The sequence below is a fragment of the Tyto alba genome, unplaced genomic scaffold, assembly GCF_018691265.1.
Source record: "Tyto alba isolate M040663 unplaced genomic scaffold, T.alba_DEE_v4.0 Super-Scaffold_32, whole genome shotgun sequence".
Taxonomy (NCBI): domain Eukaryota; kingdom Metazoa; phylum Chordata; class Aves; order Strigiformes; family Tytonidae; genus Tyto; species Tyto alba.
In genome coordinates, this window is record NW_024881307.1 from 4,871,597 (window position 1) to 4,891,754 (window position 20,158).

General features: G+C 44.1%; 1 protein-coding gene and 1 long non-coding RNA gene across 15 annotated transcripts in view; one reads left to right on the plus strand and one right to left on the minus strand.

The window, feature by feature from the left end:
* The window catches only part of GRAMD1B (GRAM domain containing 1B), a 147,739-nt gene that overhangs the window by 60,317 nt on the left and 67,264 nt on the right, over positions 1-20,158 (minus strand). Inside the window, exon 1 of one of the 13 annotated variants that reach the window (XM_042800701.1) lies at positions 15,771-15,814. The exons of 10 other annotated variants lie outside the window; for them this stretch is intronic. Coding sequence is in view for 1 of the 3 variants with exons in the window: in XM_042800697.1 (XP_042656631.1) it covers positions 7,714-7,736 (23 nt within the window). In the remaining 2 variants the exon portion in view is untranslated. Of the gene's footprint in view, positions 1-7,713; positions 7,858-8,188; positions 8,284-15,770; positions 15,815-20,158 lie in introns of those variants that run through there. 2 more of the 13 variants (XM_042800702.1, XM_042800697.1) reach the window with 2 other exon arrangements.
* On the plus strand, positions 8,198-11,247 carry LOC116961568. 2 transcript variants are annotated; one of them, XR_004407051.2, is made up of 3 exons: positions 8,198-8,313; positions 9,246-9,326; positions 9,570-11,247. It is a non-coding gene; the product is annotated as an uncharacterized LOC116961568 (long non-coding RNA). The 2 variants fall into 2 exon arrangements; XR_004407050.2 differs by having other exon boundaries at positions 9,246-11,247.

Genomic DNA, 20,158 nt, shown 5'->3' on the forward strand with positions numbered 1-20,158 from the left:
GAGACTTTGCAAAGGATTTCTCTAGAATCCCCAGACCTTGCCATCTCTTGTCCTGTCATTTAAACACATGCTTGCTTGCTTAGTATTTCATTAAAGTAACTATTCTAGTTAGAGCTGTTCTTACACTAAAGAGAAACAAGTCGTCCTCCCCCCCCTCCCCAGCTAATTTTGTGCCATATATTACATGCCTATACAGACATTTTTTTCTGTTACCAAATCTTTGCTCCTCCTGAATGTAATATCTCTGTCTTCCTCCCCAAGTCTTTTTCATTCAACTAATTTTCTTCTCCGTTTTCCTTCTTCCAGTTCCAAGGGCTGAAATTAGGTGTGGTCAAGCCACATTCTTCCAAACCTGGTATTCCAAGTGGTTTGAAAATGATTCAAAATATACACCCCAAATAGATATTCTCTCCTCTCTCCCTTCCCCACCCCTCCACGCCCCCCCCCAAAAAAAAAAAAAAAATTCCCCCTTCTCTGCTCCTTTGCCATATGTAAAGGCTGAGCCATTGTCAAATGGAAATGGCAGCGGTTTACATCTTGTGTTCACTGAAAAAAAGTAGAGCATCTACCCCCTGGGTCACTTGGCTGTGACCACAGAGAGCATTCTGTGCAGAAAAAAATGGTTATGCAGAAAATAAACCACTGGAAAATGTAAAGTATAATCAACAGCACAGACCTAAAGCTGGCCAAATGGAAAACTTTAGTAAAGGAGAAGCTCAGAGAACATTCCACCATCTTGTATTCAGCATGTGGCTCTGCAAGGGCATACAGAAGTTACAGAAGGAAAAGAAAAGCTACTGATTTACATGCAGCATTTGTTTTGGCCTCTCCATTTCCTGAACTTACATGTTTTATACTTAGATATTATTAGTGCTATTATATCTCAATTTATATCATTTACTTTCACCAGAGTCAAAATACTGAAATTAGGAGTTACCATTCATAATAAGTATCAATTATAATAATAATGGCAGTCTGCCATTAATACTCACTTTCTATCCAGGACTGAAATCAGAGGCATGCAAGGGAAGATTCAAGCATCAACAGGGCAGCTGCTTGATCAAAGGAACACCCCTAACCAGTTCAGAAGAGAGCGCAAAGAATTGTCCTGTACCCAAGGGGAATTTCAATTGGCAAATGTGATTAAGCAAAAGAGATCTTGACCAGGACACAGAGATTCTTGCAAGATGTGCCACAAGAGCTTTGATGGCAACATTTGGTTCTTTCAGACCTTGACCACGCCCAGTTGCTGAGCAGAACAGCCCCGATCAAGCAGAAATCTTACATATGTGAGCATTTCCATTGAGTTCAACAGAACTATTAACGCACACAGGGTGAATCACGGCCTTACAAATTGCAGAACACTGTTCAACATACCCCTTCTAGCACTTGTCACACGTAAGTATCAAACTGCTTCAGTGAGAGGGAGCACAAGGGCAGAAGGAAGAGACAAATGGTACGCCTCGTTTTGCAGGCAGGGAAACTGGGGCAGAGGCAAGATCACGATACCACCAGTCAGTGACAGATCCAGGCATAAAGCTGGCCCCTCGTGACTTCCAGCTCCGAGAGCCAGGACCTTGCTTCTCTTTTGAAGGTACCAAGCACCGAAGCAGCACACAACAGTCTCAGCTCCATGCTTCGGCTTTGAGAGAGAAAAATAGCATCTGCTGATTTTTTTTCTACAGCCTCTTCTTGACTGAATTTGCCTCTTTCCATGCTTTTTCTTCCTTCATACATGAGAAAAAGAATCTCTGGAGAAGCCTCACTGCAGCCTCATTCATCTCGATGTAAGGCCCTGAGTAAGCAATGGCTGCAAAATTCCCAAACAGTTGCAAGTGGTTTGCCCTTCACTTGACATTTCTGAGGCTGCTGAAGAACTAGAGAAAGAGCAAGGTGATTTTACCATCTGATAAGCAGAAAATGCAATTTTAGAGCACAACAAATGATTAGGATTCAATTAGCCAAAATACTCTGCAGCCCAAGGAGAGGTCTAAAGGAGAGATTCGGGGTGTTGGCAGCAAACTCTGCAAAGCCCAGCATCTTCATGGCGTAAGTCAACTATTCAGTCTAGTTGCCCTCAAAGCAGTTTCAAAAAGCACATATACATTAGAGAATAAAGTGATGGATGCTTATCCAATTTTAAATAAAAAATTGATGCCAAAAGCATACCACATAACAAACAAAAAAACACTAAAGAGGTACTTCTGCCAGTCTATCATCACACAGAGCTACAGCAAACCAAATCTTAGATCAAGGGCTTCACAATGACTCAGTCAATTTTCCTTCAAATAGTCTCCCTTCCACTGTAATTTTTATATATATATATATACATATATATATATATATTTTTTTTTTTAACTAAAATAGTCACTTGTGCTTTGTACCACCTTACCACTGAAGGTACTAATTCAGTGTGGCAGTGTACAGTCCAGGATAAAAACTGGTAATGAGCTGATCTTAGTTCTATTTCTGACTCAGTTAGTGGCTACGAGTACAGTCTGGCCAAGCAAATTGCATAGAAAATTTTTCCTTTACATTAGTGCAATTGGATTAGGCTCCTAACTTATTACTATCACTTCCCACTACTGAAAAACCCAGATAAATTAGCACAAAACCTGCTCCTAACCACTTCATTTTACTATGAAACCATTTACAAAAGAAATCTGCTGATACTGCTCAAAGTTGTTCTTTGGGTCACCTTACACAACATTGTAACGTTCCTCCCCATTGAGAAAGAAAAGATAGAAACCTTACTTTATGGACAGCGGTTCAGTTAAAGTGTTCAGAATATTCTGGATGCAGGAAGAGACAAGCGACCTATTAATATGGTTTCCTCTTCCTACCACACTGACAGCAAACGGGAACATTCTGATTCCTGAGATCCATTTGCAGAATTTATAAGAAGCGAATTTATACGAAGCGAAAGCCTCTTCTTTCCAAAATGCTAGAACCATATTTATATGTATGTGGGTCATCTGATGGTTTTTAGCGGAGGATTATCAGCACCTATCTCTTCCTTTTGAATAAAAAGCACAAAGAAGAAAGATGTAGATGCAGAAAAATCGATGAAGACAGAGGAGAAAAGAACACCAAAACATAACATTTTAACCTGTAACGTGAAGGTCGAACAGCACAATATGCACAACGGCACAATTATGTAACTTCAACAAAACTATTTTGCTAGCCTTCCCCAAAAAAGTGAGGAAGAATTGATCTGGAAATACATCTTTAATTTATAGTGCAATAGAACAAAGTTAATTTTCACTGCACAGTTACTCTAAGTCTCTGCAGTATCGATATGAAATTGAAAGCAATTTAAATGGCTTCATCGTTTCACTATGTAATTAAGGAGGCAAGAACCCCAAACGCCCACATTTGTCACCTTTCTGTATTACAGCAAGTTCTAGTTCTCTACAACAGAGGGCAGAACACATTCCTCCTGCCACTTTTTCACTAAGCTGTTATTTTAGACTTCAAAGTAGTCGCAAGACTAGACTGTAAGGACAGAGCTATGTAGGACTAGTGTGATAGCTCATGAACCGCCTCCCTCCCCTCTTAGATACTCGTGGCCTTGAGACACCAACAAATCAATTGAAAGGGGGGTGTCCTTAGCCTGGTCTAGGTACAGAGAACCCCCGAAGTCGCAGCCTTGTCAGGCATGCATAACTGAAACTGCCTAATGTTAATCTTCACTGCTCCCTGACATCAAACAACTTCTAATTTTAGCTCTGCTGTTCTATAACCCTACCTAGTTGCCATCCCACCCCCACAACCATATAATAGATCCTTCCTTCAGATAAGTAGGGTGTTGGAACACTGAGAGTTTTTTTCCTCACCCACAGGCACTAGCAGAAAAATGAATTACAGACTTATTTTTAGGTAGAGCCTCTGGCCCTTATTTTCTCTGTTGGTTCCATATAGCAGGTTCTGTGGCTCAGAAATATTCCAATCAACAAATCAGCGCAAGCTAAGCTATCCTAAGAAGGAACGGCAAAACAAAAACAGGAAAATCAGATGAGCAGAGTTTTGTTCAGTATCCCATTTACGGGACATCAAGTTCAGCTACCAGCTTACTTCTGTCTCTGTGAGACTCTTCAGTCGTTTGACTGTCATCTTTCAGAAGAGATCCAAATTAGTATCCATCTATGCTGAATTATGAACTCCCCAAAACTCCTAGCAAGAAAGAATGCTAACAACAAGCAGCACTGCCCAAGATTTGAGGGGAGGGAGAGTCTTGCTGTTGTAGTTTCTGGCTTTCTGAAATGTAAAGCTCAGGGCCTGGCTCCTCATAGTCCCTGAGGATCTATGAGATAACGGTGATGTAAGACTGGAAGCAAAAGTTCTCCCTCGCAATAACATGTCACAATAGAAATATGCATGCAATGATATTAAAATATTACCCTCTGACATAAAGATGACCTATTAAACCAAGATACTAGGCCCCAACGAGACAAACATACGTTGTCATACGATAATAATAACGTACTAGGGGACTGCAGCATCACTTCTGATACCAGGATGTTGTACCACAACAGGATGATGCCGCACTGGTACATCAGGACCTTGCATCATGATACAATACAGTCACGTTTTGATGTCATAAAGCTATGATGGCTATACATTAGAATTCTGCTGTACTGCGGTGTACTGTGACCACCTAATGACTCCACAGCACGCAGCTACGCTGTGATATGGTACCAGATGGTGATGAGATCATTTTGGGCAGAATTAGGTGGCGTACTGCAAAAACGCATGACATCGTATTAGAGATCAGCACGTTGTCTTGTGCCAAAACAAGCTTACACTGAGACTCAGAGGTGGCCAGAGGTTCCCTGATAAAACACACTATGCTATTTTGTGCGCTCTAACAGCACGAAATGAACGGGTGGTCTAAAAACAGGCAAGAGCAAACCCTCTTCCTAACGGTCAGAGCGGGCTGCTCCTGCTGACAGCGTTTGTCCCTGTGCTACTGCCCTTCCTGGTACAGAAAGAAATCATGTGTCTTTCTGAGAAGGGCTCCGTAAGGAAATCTGCATTAACCCCAGCAGTGCCATCTAGAACTGGAATCACCACTTCTGTAGCAAGGACTGAAAGATCTGTTTGCATGCCACGTGTTTGACGTGGTTTTTTTTTTTTTTTTTTAGACAAATACTAACCCTGTAAAGCCACTTCACTGCAAATATTGGAGGCTGTACAACCCACATGAAAGTACCCTAACCAAGTTTGACAAACAGCAAAGAGCTTGGAACTCTGTATTCTATACTTAGATCTGTGCTCCTCTAGAACCGTGCCAATCAGTCCCACAGTGACACGCACATATACTTAGGTGAACAAGGACTTGAAATAACATCCCTAAGTCACCCTTCTGTGTCTGGATATTGCAGCACAATCAAATAAATAAAACTGCCCGTAAGCATCCTAGAGGGTGAACAGGCTAACTACTGCAAAGATCCAAAATGTTGTATACTTTTACTTAATACGGCGAGCAATCAGAATATTTGACTTGTTTCTGTTTGGGATTCAGAGGAAGATGAAGGGGGGATGCTGAAGCAGTAGCCCAAGCAAGGCTTGGTTAGCACTCTCCAAGTGTTTCCAGAAGAGTCGGGAGAACTGATCGGGACCTTTATTTACTGCGCTCCCCACCACAACACACGAAGCCAGGACCGCACAGTGCCCCTCGGACCCCGAGACGGAGAAAACTCAGAGGAAAGAGCGTCACCTACTGAGACACTGCTAGCATTTCATCCGGTAATCATCTTATGTCGCCCATCCAGTTCCTGAATCTGCCAGTCTCACTTGCTCAGCTCTGAAGTCTGCCAGAATTAACAGACCGGCTTCAACTTTAATTGTTGTAAATGCTGTAAGAGAACTGGCTATGCAAAAGCTCTCCAATTACCATGATTAACAAAAACGTCCAGTGTTGCTCATGAATAGGTACAGAAATTAATGCAGTGGGGTGCCATGTTATTGCAGATACACATGATCACAGCATTTATAACACATGCTTTGCTCTCCTGGTAGTACGCTAAGCTATTATGCAACTCATCAGCCCAACTGCATACCATGTAAAGCAGCAAATCACTGCAAGAGTTGGGCTTTTTTCATTAAAAAAAAAAAGAAAAAAATGTACAATATTTTCAAATGCTAGTGGTTATATCATTTGTACAGTCTATGTTACGCATGTTCATGTACACATAAGATTTCAAAAGTGCTCATTGTAATTAAATACATGACAAAATTACAGACATTAGAAAAAGAGATGACCTATTGAGTCATTCCTGGCTCTAGTCCGTCCCCTGGGGCCCAGTTCAAGATGCTTCCTAGTGCTGTGCTGTAGCGCTTTTATATTTTTACACAGAAAAAAAAAATAAAAATAGCGACAATAAATAAAACAACAAATAACTTCACTGTTTTCTCACACTTTACAGGCAAGGATCTCAAAGTACTAAATTCATACTGATGCAAAACGGCACACTTGGGAGAGAGGCTGTTATTTCTATGATTACTCCCTTTTTCATTACAGAGAAAAAGGATTAAGAAGAAGAAACAGGCCTTCACATTGCTCTTGTCATCCACTTTGCAATTTCAATCCAAATTACAAAGTCACATTCCACTATTAACTATGGAACCGTTCCAATCTGATAAAGTTCTGATTAAATCCATTTCATCACAATAATTCAAAGACTGTTTATTCCAGCTAAGTAGTTTTGATATACTAGAGATTTAAAATAGTTTTGATATACTCAAGATTTTATACAAATCTTTCTTGGCCAAGTTCACATTAGAAAGATATATATAATTGCATCCATACATATTACATATGTATGTATTTACCTATATATAATGTACAAACCTGACCAACAAAAATATTTACATGCAAACATTTCAAATACACACACAGGTTTGTTGACTGACTTTAACCCACACGACATTTTCTTCCACTGCCCATTTGTCCAAACCTGCAGAGTTTACCCCCTAAGCCCCCAGGAATGATTAAGGAATTAATGAACACTTCGGTACCCTCCAGGAAGCTGTCAGACCACTCAACTCCTAACTCTAATGTGGTATTACAGAAACATGCCAATAAGGAGCATCCCCCAAAGCAGCTATTTAAAGGACAAGCGGAGCAGGAGCCATTCCACGCACACAGAATTCTAAACGTTTTCTGCACCTTTCTTCAGAAAAAAAAAAAAAAAAAAAAAAAAAAAAAAAAACGCACATGTGTATTTTCTCTGTGTGCAAACAGATACCGAGTCCAGACGCTCAGGTGTGCGGGTGCTGCGTGCGTGCACACACAGATGCAAATTCATGCACAACCATAGCGAAAGCCGGGAAGAGGAGGAGGAGGAGGAGAAGGGGTGGCGGCAGCAGGGAGGAAGATGCAGCCAGTCCGGAGGGAGGCTCGCGGCATCGCGGTCCCGATGCAGAGCTGCCCGGACAGGAACGGCCCGTCGCCGCATCTTCTGCCGGGGACTTACTCGCCCGGTGGCTCCCCGCCAGCCCCCCCGGGCGCTGGCCCCGGTAGCCCGCGGGGATGTCCCCCCCCCCCCGGCGGGGCTGCAGCGGCCCCAGCTTTGCAGCGCAGGCACCGGCCAACTTAGCGGAGCGCATCCCCTTCCCCCGCGGGGCCGGGAAGGAGAAAGATTTGGGGAAAAGGGGGGAGGGGGGCTGGGGATGATGGCCTCGCCCTCCTCTCCCCAGCGCTCTGCTTACCAGGCGAGCTTGAACCCTTTCATTAGTACAGTCACGATAATCCGATGCCCGTGTCCTTGTCTGCCCACTGACAGCTCCAGAGGTCCCAGGACATATTGGAGGAGACCCGGCCGCCGAGCGTCCCCCGGGGAGCGCTGAGCCCCATGCACAGACCCCCCCCACACACCCCCCAACGCTCCCCCCCCCCCAGAGCGGCACCGGGCTCCCCGCACCGCCGAGGGCTGAGCCGCCCCGCTCTCTGCTGAGCATGTGCAGCACCGGCAGGACAGCGCGCCACGGCCTCGGGGCCTGCCCCCCGCACCGCACCGCACCGCTCCGCACCGCCCCGCGGGGGGCGGCCCCGGCCCCCCCCCCCCCCCCCGGCAGCGCGGCTGCCTGCCGCAAGGAGCCGGGGAAAGGGGGGGGGGGGGGGGGTCCTAACTCCTCTGGGGGTCCCAGCCCCCCCCCCCCCCCGGGGGGGTGTAAATTAACCCACCGCTCCGGCTGCAGAGCGCGAATAACGCTGAGTAACCATCGCCGCGGGAAGCGCTGAATGGAAACGGAAATTTTTCAGGGAGGCAGGAGGCAAGTTCCTGCACTGGCACTGACGCAGCGGGCACGGTGAGTAGCTTCTGTTTATGCCCCCCCCCCCCCCCCACCCGCCACCAGCAGCCGCCCCAGCACAAGAAGTGGAAGGGGGGGGGGGGCGGCGTGTAGCATTACAGATCAGATGAGAGTCAAGACCTGTGACCCCCACACCATATAATAAAAATCTTCGGCAGTGGTGGGGCAGGGGTAAGGCCTAACCAAAACTTCCAAAACAGTGCTTAAAGGGGGCAACAGGCAACCGGGGAGGGACTCTCTGTGAGGGGGTACGGGGGTAGGACAAGAGGTGACGGTTTTAAACCAACAGCAGGTGGATTTACATTAGATCTAGGAGAAATTCTTTCCTGTGAGAGGGATAAGATAGGTGCACAGGGTGCCCAGAGAAGCTGTGGCTGCCCCCCTCCCTGGAAGGGTTTAAGGCCAGGTTGGACCCTGGGCTGGGGGAAGGGGTCCCTGCCCGGGGAGCACATGAGCTGGAAAGGTCCCTGCCAACCCAGACCTGTCTGTGATTTTATGAAAAGGGGGAAGAAGCAGCAGTTATTGCATCACTCCCCTTGTTTCCTGCAATACACTATACTTTCCCTGGCAATTCTTCTATTTATCTTGCAGCATCTAAACAGAGCTGACTGCCCCAGTGCCCAGGCAGACCAATGGTGAGGGAAGGTGGCAGTGTATTTCAAATAACCTAGAGTTTAACTAGTGCTTAGTAAAGGATCATCTAAAATAGTTCAAAAAATGAAGCTTAGGAAGAGCAAAAGATGAACACCCACGCACTCTCACTGCATACAGAGAGCTCTAAACATCTTTGGTCTTGGGAAAGAAAGTGTCTTGGTTATAAACCCTACAAAAATTCAACAATTTCAAGAGTGGTAAAAGAAAGGGAGTATATTTATATAAAATATACTATCAGAGAGGGTTTCTTAATGCTATCTGTCATTCTTTTGCAGCCAAACTCAAGGTCCATGCAGACTGATACCACACACCCCTTTCCTAATGACTGCAGTTGATGTCTCCAAAAATCTTGATGGGTAAAAAATCACCATTTCCATTCTGTTCACTTCTGGGCAGACAAGGGGGTGTTGGGGGTACTAACTCAAAGTCTCTCTCCTGATTTACAAAGCTTTCTGTGAAAATTGTCCTCATTGCCCAAGGAAACATTGAGATGGTGATGCCCACATTCCCTTTGGGAAGTAACAAACACATGCTTCTCTATTTTCATATTTTAATAAAGACACCGGCTCTTTTTTCTGATTCTCTTAAATCTTGAACAGATGGCCAGAAGCAAAGTTCTAGTTCTGAACTCAGGAAGAAGTTGCTGTCATAGGCCTTTGGTCATTCCAGGACACGTGAAAGGAAACAGGATCATGGCAGTGGGGCTGAAGATTCCAAAACTGCGCAAAACAACACTGAAAGGTCTTTTTGGGGAATTAAGTCACAAAGGGAAGACTCGGGTCACTGCTAACTCCCTCCAAATAGCTTCCCAAACACTTGTGACGTGTTGCACGCTTTGCTTCATTACTAAATACTACCATGCTCAGGGTGGCTGCTGCAGAAGGAAGCAACTGCCATGAAACTGGATCCTGTGTAGAACTGTCATCCACTCCCTCTGGGAAGGAAGGGGATGGAGAGTACCCTGAAGGAGCACCCCATGCTAGGCAGAGACACTTGCAACACCTGCTTTGAAAATTGCTTCCAACATGAACTTTGCAACATGCCTTTTTGTTTATTTCCAGACAGTTTTTAATTTTTCCATAAAGCTGGGCACACGCATTTCCACATGACAAACAGTACGGGACAAACACATTCTAATTTTACACCACATAATGCAAGATTCAGCCCTTATTAGGCCCAACCTGTAGCAGATGCCTGGCTTGGACTCTGCTTTTCTCCATGAGATGCTCTGCATCTGTGGCCTGCAGGTTGTCAAGGAGGGAAGCAAATCACATTGCCGTAAAATGGGTCAGGAGACCTGCAAGCTTGGCAAATCTGGGACAGGCTAATGCTGCAGAGTCACATGTTTAGAAATCAAAGCTCAGGCAAGAAAGGTATTAAGAGATAAGCAGTCGTGTACTTTTTTTTTAAATAACGTGAGGGTTGGGAAATTATCAAAGGAGATAGACCACTTAGAAGAAGAAGAAAGTGTCTGTTTAAGCATGCAGCTGGCAGGCTCAGCCACAATCCACCTGGGATCTGCTCTCTGAAATCCTTGCAGCAGGAGCCTTGGTGAAGGGACTGTGGGCCACCCACCATCTTCAGGGAATCCCAAGCAGGTGACCCCACTGTCACTGCTATTTACAGTCTCAATTCCACATTCACTTGACTGGTCCACCTGTGTCAGATAATGCTGCGTGAACAAGCCCTTTCCTTTTTCTCCATCCTCTGCACATAACCACTCGGGGCGGGGGGAAATTATATTAAAATTTAAATAAGGTAACAAAAGAGCATATGTAGATATCTAAGAGATAGGCTACGCACAGCCACCCTGTCCACCTCCGCAGTGCTAAGAATACTTAGAAGTCACGCGCAAGTTGAGATCCAGATAAATTATCTACCTACTCCATCCTGAGCATCCATCCCACAAAATGGGAAAATGGGGAAATAGAAAAAAAGCAGAACTGTGGTTTGAGAGATCCAAATGCATTTCTGGCTCTGCTACAGACCCCTCTCTGTTTTGAAAATGGGTAAACCCTATAATCCACGTCTCTCCTCACTCACCTGTGGAACTACTTGTTGTAAGGAGACATTCATTCCATGGTTGTAATAAACATCAATGATATTGTTTTGGACTGTATAAGTGTCAATGTAAGAGAGAAATGATCTTTGATGATCATGTTTTGCATGTAAAAGCTCTCCCAAGCCATTATTATTTTGGTAAAAATTGGTTTATTTTTCCATATTAATAGTAAAAAACAGCAAAAATAATAATAAAAGCCTAAACATTGGTTTTCATTTTTGTTTGTTTCCATCTTTCATGAAAACAAGAATAGTAAGTCGAACACAGTGAAAGACGAGAGCAGGTGTCTTTTTGGTCAACATTAGCAATCACAAAATCCTGGAAACACCACATTATTGTCTCCTTTATCTCTTAAGTCTCATGGCCCCACCTCCTTTCCCTAACCAAAATCTCCAAATCCAACAGCAGCAATGAAGCATACGGAGGTGCCTTCCACTTGGGCTGAGAAAGGCAGTAATCTCCAAAGTACAGATGCTGGATCAGAGTACCAGGATCATCAGCCAAGTTCAGAGCGCCTACAAGTTCTGTAACTCACCTCATCGGCCACAGTCCCTCCCCCTCTCCAGGAGGCTGCTGTGATGGCTTCCCTGGCACTCTGACTGTCCCCTCTGCACCCATATCACAACTGCATCTTTTGCCTCTTCCTAAGCACCATGCTTCTCTCTACGCCTGCTCCTACTTCCTTCCCCTCTCCTTTCCTTCAGGATTTTATGCGCCTCCTCCATCAGCTATTCCTTAACACTTACTGCCTTCACATCTTTCAGTGCTGTGTTCTGGTTCTCAGCTCCCTTTCATATCTCAGTCATCAGATTACCTTTCACCCTCCTCTTCTCAACCCAAGATTTTTTTCCTAATTTCTTTCCGTACCAGTCTCCTTTCTTTGTATTCATTTGTATCTGACCTATTTAGAGAGTCATATGTATATTTTCACCAACAGCCAGCCTTCATACAGGATGCTAGATCAGATGTTTGTAATTTTCTCTCCTAGCCATAAAATCTAGTCAAAGAATTTGCTTATTGCAATAGAATTTTGATTGTTTGGGAAAGGAACTTCCTTTTTTAATTGAAAAATATTGAGTACATATTTATAAAAAAAAAATAACAGTAAGACAAGTTTATATGATGTCTGTTGTGCCACCTCATCCCTTGTCCTTCCCCCCAGGCAAAATCCTTATAAACTTTAAAAAGGATTAGACAAGATAATTTGGATCCTGGCCTACGGCCAGTAACATTCTGAGTACTTCTGGTCCAGAGCAAGAATACCATGAATACAGCCTCCCTTGTGGCTTCTGTTGCTTCCACCACCAGTAGGGATGAGGAAGTCAAACAGCACACACAAACGCTAAAAACAGCAACAAAGTAAAAACCATGCAGAACTTTCTCAAGCTGAAGAAAGACTTGGAGATTCTGAGTAGCAGGAAAAAAAAGGAGTCAGGAAAAAAGACCGGATGTTTTGCTGACCTGTAACTATAAACTGCCAAGGCCACATGAATGAGAAAAAAGTTAGGGCTATAATACACAAAACTGGAGTTACTTTTTTTCTGACCTCCAACATAGATGAAAGGAACACTAAATGGTACTGTCCAGATGAGACAGTGCTTTACATGCCCTCTGCACAGGCAAGAACATCTGTACAAATTGACAGACAGTAATGAATTAGGTCTTGGTGCTCTCACATTCTAGTGAGGTGGCCAGAAACAGGCAATTCATATGCAGCATTTTGCTGCCTCCCTTGTCAGAGCCTGGAAGAAAGCTGGAAGCACAGAGGTAACTACAGAAATTAAGTCATACAACAGTATCTCATATTTAGCACTATTTTACTTACATACCAGCTATTTTGGGTTACCCTGTTAGCCCTTCCCTGTTGCACATACTTCTCCGAGAAATCCCAGTCTGAGCAAGTGCTATCTAATAACACCAATGAAACAGTCTCTAAGCAAAAGCTCTCTGGTACTGTAAATAGACATCTCTCCTGGCTTCGCTCATCATTCCTGTTACAGCTCATAAGAACACATTTCCTTCAAGATGGAACAAGTAAATCAGGTGCCTAAATACCTCCCCACCACCACCCTGAAAGTTCTGAGGGCTTCCCATGTAGGTACTTGCAGTACAGAGAAAAAGCACCTTTCCCTATCAGGGGAATGAAAGGCAACTCACTGATTTACGTTCCTCATTTCCACTGGTTGATTACCTGGAAAGTGATTCATGCTTTCCCAGGAAGCATTCTAGCTTCACTTTTTTTTCCCCTAACAGATTAACTACTTTTCCTCTTGGCACTCAGCAAGGAGCACGTACAAAACTATCACAGTTCCTACTTTTAGCAGGGCACCATATAAGCGAAGCTGCAAAATGACACAGCACCATGTCACAACCCCAAAGCAAAGTGCTCCGTAGCCTACAAGGGACAGTTTTCTGACTCCGCCAGTAGTTCTGAAAAGCATCGAGATGAAGGTAAATGATTGACTGCCCTGGAATTAAAACCACAGGCTACAAAACAGTAAAAGCTACACTATTTTTAACGTGCTAAATATGTGACCATTCTTTGCCATGTCAGGAAATACCAGTTCTTGATACCCTGAAAGGTGCCCCATCAGAAAAGGAAACAACAGTACAACACAATGGAGAAGAGCCATGAAAGTAACATCCTGATATTGCATCCCAAGGCCAGTTTTGGCATCATCTCAGGCTGAGAAAGCAAATCTGTTAAATCTTCTCCAAAGTCCTTAACTAGTCCAGGGCCCAGGCTAACCCCAGCAGAAATAAAGCAAAATGAATAGCACCCCTTGGAGGCTCCAAACCAACCAGAACACTGGTAACTGACCCCAACTCAGAAAAGAAAACAGAACACGGAAGAACAAATTGGGTTTCAAAGAACAGGGGACTAAACATCATCACTTGTCATGGCGTAAGTCCAACTAAACCTCTATACATTCCAGTAATATTTACATCATAACTAATTTGCATGATGTAGCTGTTTTAGAAGGTTCAAACTAGACTCAATTTTTCACTTAGGATTTTCCTGAAAAGATAATTAGGTTTTCAGTACATTCACACTAAGATGGTGCTTTAACACTGTAGATCACTTTTTCCTTTAATTAAAACCAAGCAACTGTAAACAGGTACAGATAAAAAGAATTTTAAAGTGACTTTGTTGGGTTTGTCTTTGAAAAGGTCGGATTTTCAACACAGAAAAACTGGAGTCCCCAAAATGCCACAACACCTATAATTGAAATGGAGTGTTTATTTTCCATCGACTCCAGTGCCCCTGGTCCTTCAGCATACTCGGTGGTAATTTTTTTTCAAGCACTACAGCTGTCACTGGGTTTGCAGTGACAAGCATTTGAAGCTTGAGCAAACGTGATAGTGAGAATGATTTCACCTTTATAAAGTAACAACTATCCAGAAGTACTTTGTGTAATTTATTGACAAACACTAAAAACTCAAAACCTGCACTGACATGCAAGCCAGTCCCAAGGTAAAACAGGGCAGCAGTTCACCTGTGTGACCCAGGCTTCTGGGAAGCAGAATAGAAAAGTTTAGAGTATTTGACCAAAACAAATGTGAAAAAGGAAGACTCAAACTCAACTTGAGTTCTAGCTGAGACACAAGAATAAACTCTACAATCTATTAACAGTACCACAGGGTGTTCTTTAACCCTGGACTTCTACCCCCAGGTAGAACAGTTCCGTCCTGGAACACAGGTGCCACATGGCCATGCTAGAGCATCTAGGTCAGCCCAAACAAAAAAGCAGTTTTATAACTAACAATTCTATTTCCCACTCTTTCCAAGCTATGGAGCTCTTCCACCATGCTTAATTTCAGATCCTGCTGAGATAAAAGCACACCACACATTTTGCAGACACATTCCCTGCACTTCAACCTTGTTCTGATGCCAAGGAAAGTCACACTAGGGGAAGGCTCATACTAGAAAGTAAACCGCTTGCTGCAAAGATATAGCAAGTGGCCCCTGCCATGAGATACAACTATTCAATGGTGAGAGAGTCTTGTGCTTCCCAGGTCTCAGCAAACCATGCTGAAAAGCACAGTATATATCTCCGAGTCCTACCTCACAAACCCATCTTGATCCACCCAGCTCCGTTCCCACAGATTTCCAGTCAGCCAGACCACAGGAAAGCAGAACCTACAACCTGGTAAAAGCAAGCAGCCCAAGCAACAGAGAAGCCTAACAGAAAAAGGGCGGATGCATCTATAAACTCGAATTACTTTCTCACTCGGCAGTCCCCCGAGAGCCTTTCCAAAAAAAAAAAAAAAAAAAAAAAAAAAAAAAAAAAAAATATATATATATATATATATATAAAAAAAAAATGCTGCCAGAAGGCATTTCTACTCACACAACCGTCCCCGGCAGTGGGAAAGCTGCCCCTAAAGCACCCTCTAGTGTCACACTCTCATACAGCAGCATCCCGGCTCCCTCCTCGGCTTCACGGACTGCCACTGACAGCAGCGCAGAGCCCCCCCCCATTTCCCTCCTACCCACCCCGTCCTTCACCTAGAGCATCAATATCTCAAGATTTTCTCAACTCTAACAATTACAGCAACGCAGGGAAACTGCGGCCACAATGTAACTTCCTCCTCCCAGAACCCAAATCCCAACATCAACCCCAGCGCTACCACCGCTCCCAACTTCAGGGGAAAGTAAAACGGTTGAAACACAAAGTAAGAAGTTGCCAAGCGAAACCACTTACGCACAGTGAGGCCGGCAGCATTTCCATCCTACCTTTGCTGTCGCCATATCAGACGTCTCCATGTTTTCTGCTTGGCCTATCAGTAAACAAGAGCATCGAAGGAAAAGGGAGGGAAGAGAAAGGGAAAGTCAAAAGAAGATGAAGAGAAGACAAACAACTTGACAGAAGGATGAAAACAATAAGAAAGTCACTTAAGAGCTAGTCCCAAGTTTCCCCTCCTGCACCCAGAGATGGGCAAAAAAAGCATCTCAAGCAAATGGTCCCAGTTTAGATACTTGGGTGGAATCTGGCACAAGACCTGAGTCATTGCCACCACCCCACCCCCCAACTCCTCCCCCCTGCCACCACCCAAAGGTCTAGCAAGATGCTCAGGAAGAGAGAGGACCCTCCTCCCAGCTTCCTTTGGAAGTCTGAGCTGCTGCCGGGAGCAGGCAAGCAACCCATCTCCTGGATGTGGTGTTCTTTCTCCCTCTTGCTCTACAAGAAGAGAGAGCAACACAACCACCCCCCAAAAACGGGTACTATAGGAATCAGGAGAAAGGAAGAAAGCAAGTGGGTTCTGGGCAGTGCACAGGTAAAGGAGTGATCAGACATGAGGAAGGTGGAAAGAGGGAAGAAAGAGGCAAGCTTTTGAAAGGAAAGAGTGAAAGGGGTCAGCCAGACAGGTAGAGAAGCAATGGTACAAAATAAGCATACCAGAGACAGACTATTTAAAGAGAGATTTACACGTGCAGAGAAAAATGCAAAGTGGAGGCTAGTCATCTGCACCCTACTGAGAACACTCACCTCAGAGTAACCCTCAGAAATGATTGAGCCTAAACTAGGAACTCTTTGGTACACACTCTCAGCTCAGACTGAAAACATCAAATCATCATCTAAGGTAAAATTTGTCCCAGCATGGAGAGGCATCCGTAGCTGCCAGGGCCCTGCCTGGCTGAGGTCGGCCCGGATTGGCGGAGCCGAGTGACTTCATGCCGCCCCATTCATCACCCAGCTTCTCCCTCCCCGGTCCTGCAGGCTCCTCCTGGCCTACTTTACTACAGTAAATCACTCTGGAGCTTATTAGCCAGCCCAGGAACCGCTGTACGCAACTCCTCAGAGCACTCCGGCACTGGCAAACCAGACAGACATGAGCAATCTTGGCTGGGAGGGAGGTAGAAAAAACACTGCAGAGCTCAGTCAAATTAAGAGCCTCTGAGGGCTGGAAACATCACTGCTTGAAAGTGCTTATTCATACAACAGTGCAGCATGCTGTGCTCAGGCACACAGCAGGCACCGCAGTAGAGTACAAAAAGACCAGGGGCACTGGCAAATAACTTACAACACACTAAACAGCTTACATTGAAGGGCAGCTATGTACTCTCTGCAAAACCACACTACTACTCCCTTGTGCATAGGTGTACACACCCACTCACCCCCACAGAGTAGACCCACAGGGTTTTATTGTGTTAAGTGTTTTGCGTTCTGGCATTACTATGCACTGGAATATAAATATAACAGATGTTACCATCATGCAGATGTGCAATGTAAACAGCAAAGAGGGCCCAGCAGTCCACAAGCAGACAATAATACTAAGCATCAAACCACCTCTAAAAAGTGCCATCAGTACACTGAACACTCCCACCAAGTCCTGTCTCGACATATAGCAAATACTCATTTCTGGTATGTCTACCTGCATTCATGCAGTCACCTGCTTGCACAAATCAAGGCTGGCACACTTCACCTTTTTACTCTGCATATTGAAATACATCAATCTCATGCTTGTCAGGGGCATAAAGCCCATCTTATGAACCCATATATTTTTCTATCTCCAACCCAAGCATTGCTGTGAATATCATGTAGCTTTCAACATACACGATCCAATGCCACATAAGATATCACGACACCACAAGTTATGCTCACTAGGATGGAATTGTCATCCTTGTTGCACACTAGATGGATTTCCAGACATCTCCTATGCTCTAACATTGATGACAGTAGTCCAAACAATAACCATGAGGTATCCAGTGCAGAGAAACAAACAGCAAACGTGCACACTGTGGACAATCTACTCGGCCAAACACTCTTTTATGGAGCCATCAAAATCCTTCAACAGCAATTTACTTGTGTACCTTCTTCCTACAGGTATTCACAGCAGCATGGGGGAAAAAAAAAAGCTAACACTCATGAAGGACCTTCAGCAAATCCTAAGCTAGGGAACCAGTAAAGCCTGGCTTCGCAGTTCAGAAAAAGTGGAATTTCCATGTTGCAGTCTCTTTACAGCAGAGGCTATCTGCAGTTCCAGCAGCATGGAATAGCTCATGAACTTCAGAGCAAACAAGAAACATCTCCTGAGGAAGTCCATTTTTCAGAAGGCAACAACCCACTGACACATTTGAGTTCTGAGTAAGAATTTGAAGCTCTATAAATAGCTACAGCAATAGTCATGTTAGCTCGAGGTTTGAGCTCGTAATTGCCTCCAAATAGGTATCTTAAAAATTAGAAAACTGCTTATTATAGGTGCTACCTATAAGCATCACTGCCCCTTCAAATAATCACAAACTGTCACATCTCAGAGGCACGAGAGCATCCTCTCTACAGATACATCATTGTGGCTTTACAACTGACCATCATTACAGTTCTAGCTTCACACTAACCAGAGCAGACTTATCTCAAAGACTCACGGTAACTGAAAAATTTACTTAGTCAAGTACCCACACAGTGGAAACCAAGGGCTTAGAAGGCTCAGATCAGTTCACTAGAAAAGGCACGTGTCCCACAGGCACAGAACGCAGAACGCTACCTGTGAGGCACCACTACAGCTACAGTTTGATTCTCCCATATGGCAAGAAAGGAAGGTCTGCAGGAGTTGGAGGAGCGGTAAAAAAAACCCAAACCCTGTGCCTCTGAAATATGCATGCAAAACAAAGTCTGTTAGTAAGAGAACTAGTGAGAGGGAAAACTAGGAGCAAATCGGGAAATGTTATGGCGAAAAAGAAAAAACTGCTACGAGGAATGGCAGAATGTAAGGAAGAGACAGTTTAACTGTTATGCACCTCAGTGTACAGGAGTACAGATCCCCAGGAAAATGTGCCAGATGGATAAAACTGAATCCTTCCCGAAGTCAGTGCTCTGCAGCTCTATAGCTTCTGCTGTCAGAAGAAAAATCATATGAAATCACAGCATCTGCAAGCTAGGGCACACCTCCATTTCCCCGGGAAAGAAAAAAATTCTCAGAAAGGACTCCCTCTTTGCTGCAGCAGCTGGGAAGTCACGTGAGACTTCATTTCCAGAAAGAAAAATATGCATTTCATGCTCTTGGCATCATGGGAGCTGTAGTCACACTGTGTACAGAACAGAAGGTGCCTGTAAGCTGTTTCTAAGCTATGTGAATGCAGTGTTCGTCATGGCATACAAGTCAGAACTTCAGACCTGGGAAAGGAGAGCAAGGTAGAACAGCATCACAGCAGAAGAACAATACCTTCAGCTATCCTGGAAGAAGAGAATAGTGAGAAGCTTCCCTCCATCAAAAGGCAAAATAAAACAATTCTCTATAGAGACTTTGGAGGAAGAACAACACTATTGTGTAAGGTCAAAGAGGGTATCAGGAGGGTGAAGAAACTGGGATGATTCAGATTGCTACTGCTTCTTTGTTGAGCAATGTTATAACAAAAGAGGGCTGCTGCTCTCACACAGTCTTTTGGTTCTTTTTCCTCTCACTGTCTGGCAAGTTTGAACTCTTAACCTTCTGTTTGCTTGAGATGGTGGAATAACCTCTCCCACCCCAGAAAAGACTCATATTCACTCTGAAAAGGGGGCAGACTCAGAAGAGAAATCTTCATAACTCATGACATGTTTCATAGAGAAATTCCTCCTTGATTTGAATTTGTCAGGAAACAAAAAGCCATCTTCTAATCTTTATCTTCCTTTGCAATTAACTTGCAGCCACCAGTGAAAAGGCAGTAAGACTTCATTACCTTGATATTACAGCCTGATCATCTCCCTTTTCATTTAGATCAAGATACTCTGAAGTAACTCATGGCATAAAATAAGTCACATCACGCCATAGCCCGATACCTTAACAGAACAAGATTTTCACTCAGAACAATGCTGAACATCATCTGGTCTCTCAAAATCAGAGTACTTTACAGGGTCTAAAAGCCAAGACACTTTGGATCCTTTGTAGCTTAGAAGTCTTTCCAGTACATTGAGCTAAATCTTTATATGGACTCCAACAACCTTCAGTCTTTGGGCTGGCACTGCCTAAGGGATAATCCAGAGACACAGGTAGGACACACCTAAACAAAGCCTTCTGTACTCATTTGGACCCATGGGGTATCTAATGCAATATTCTATCCTGGGCAAAAAAACCTAACCTCATGTTTCACATAAATAGGTAAAAAGCTTATAGCAAGATCATACACCACAACATTTTGGATTT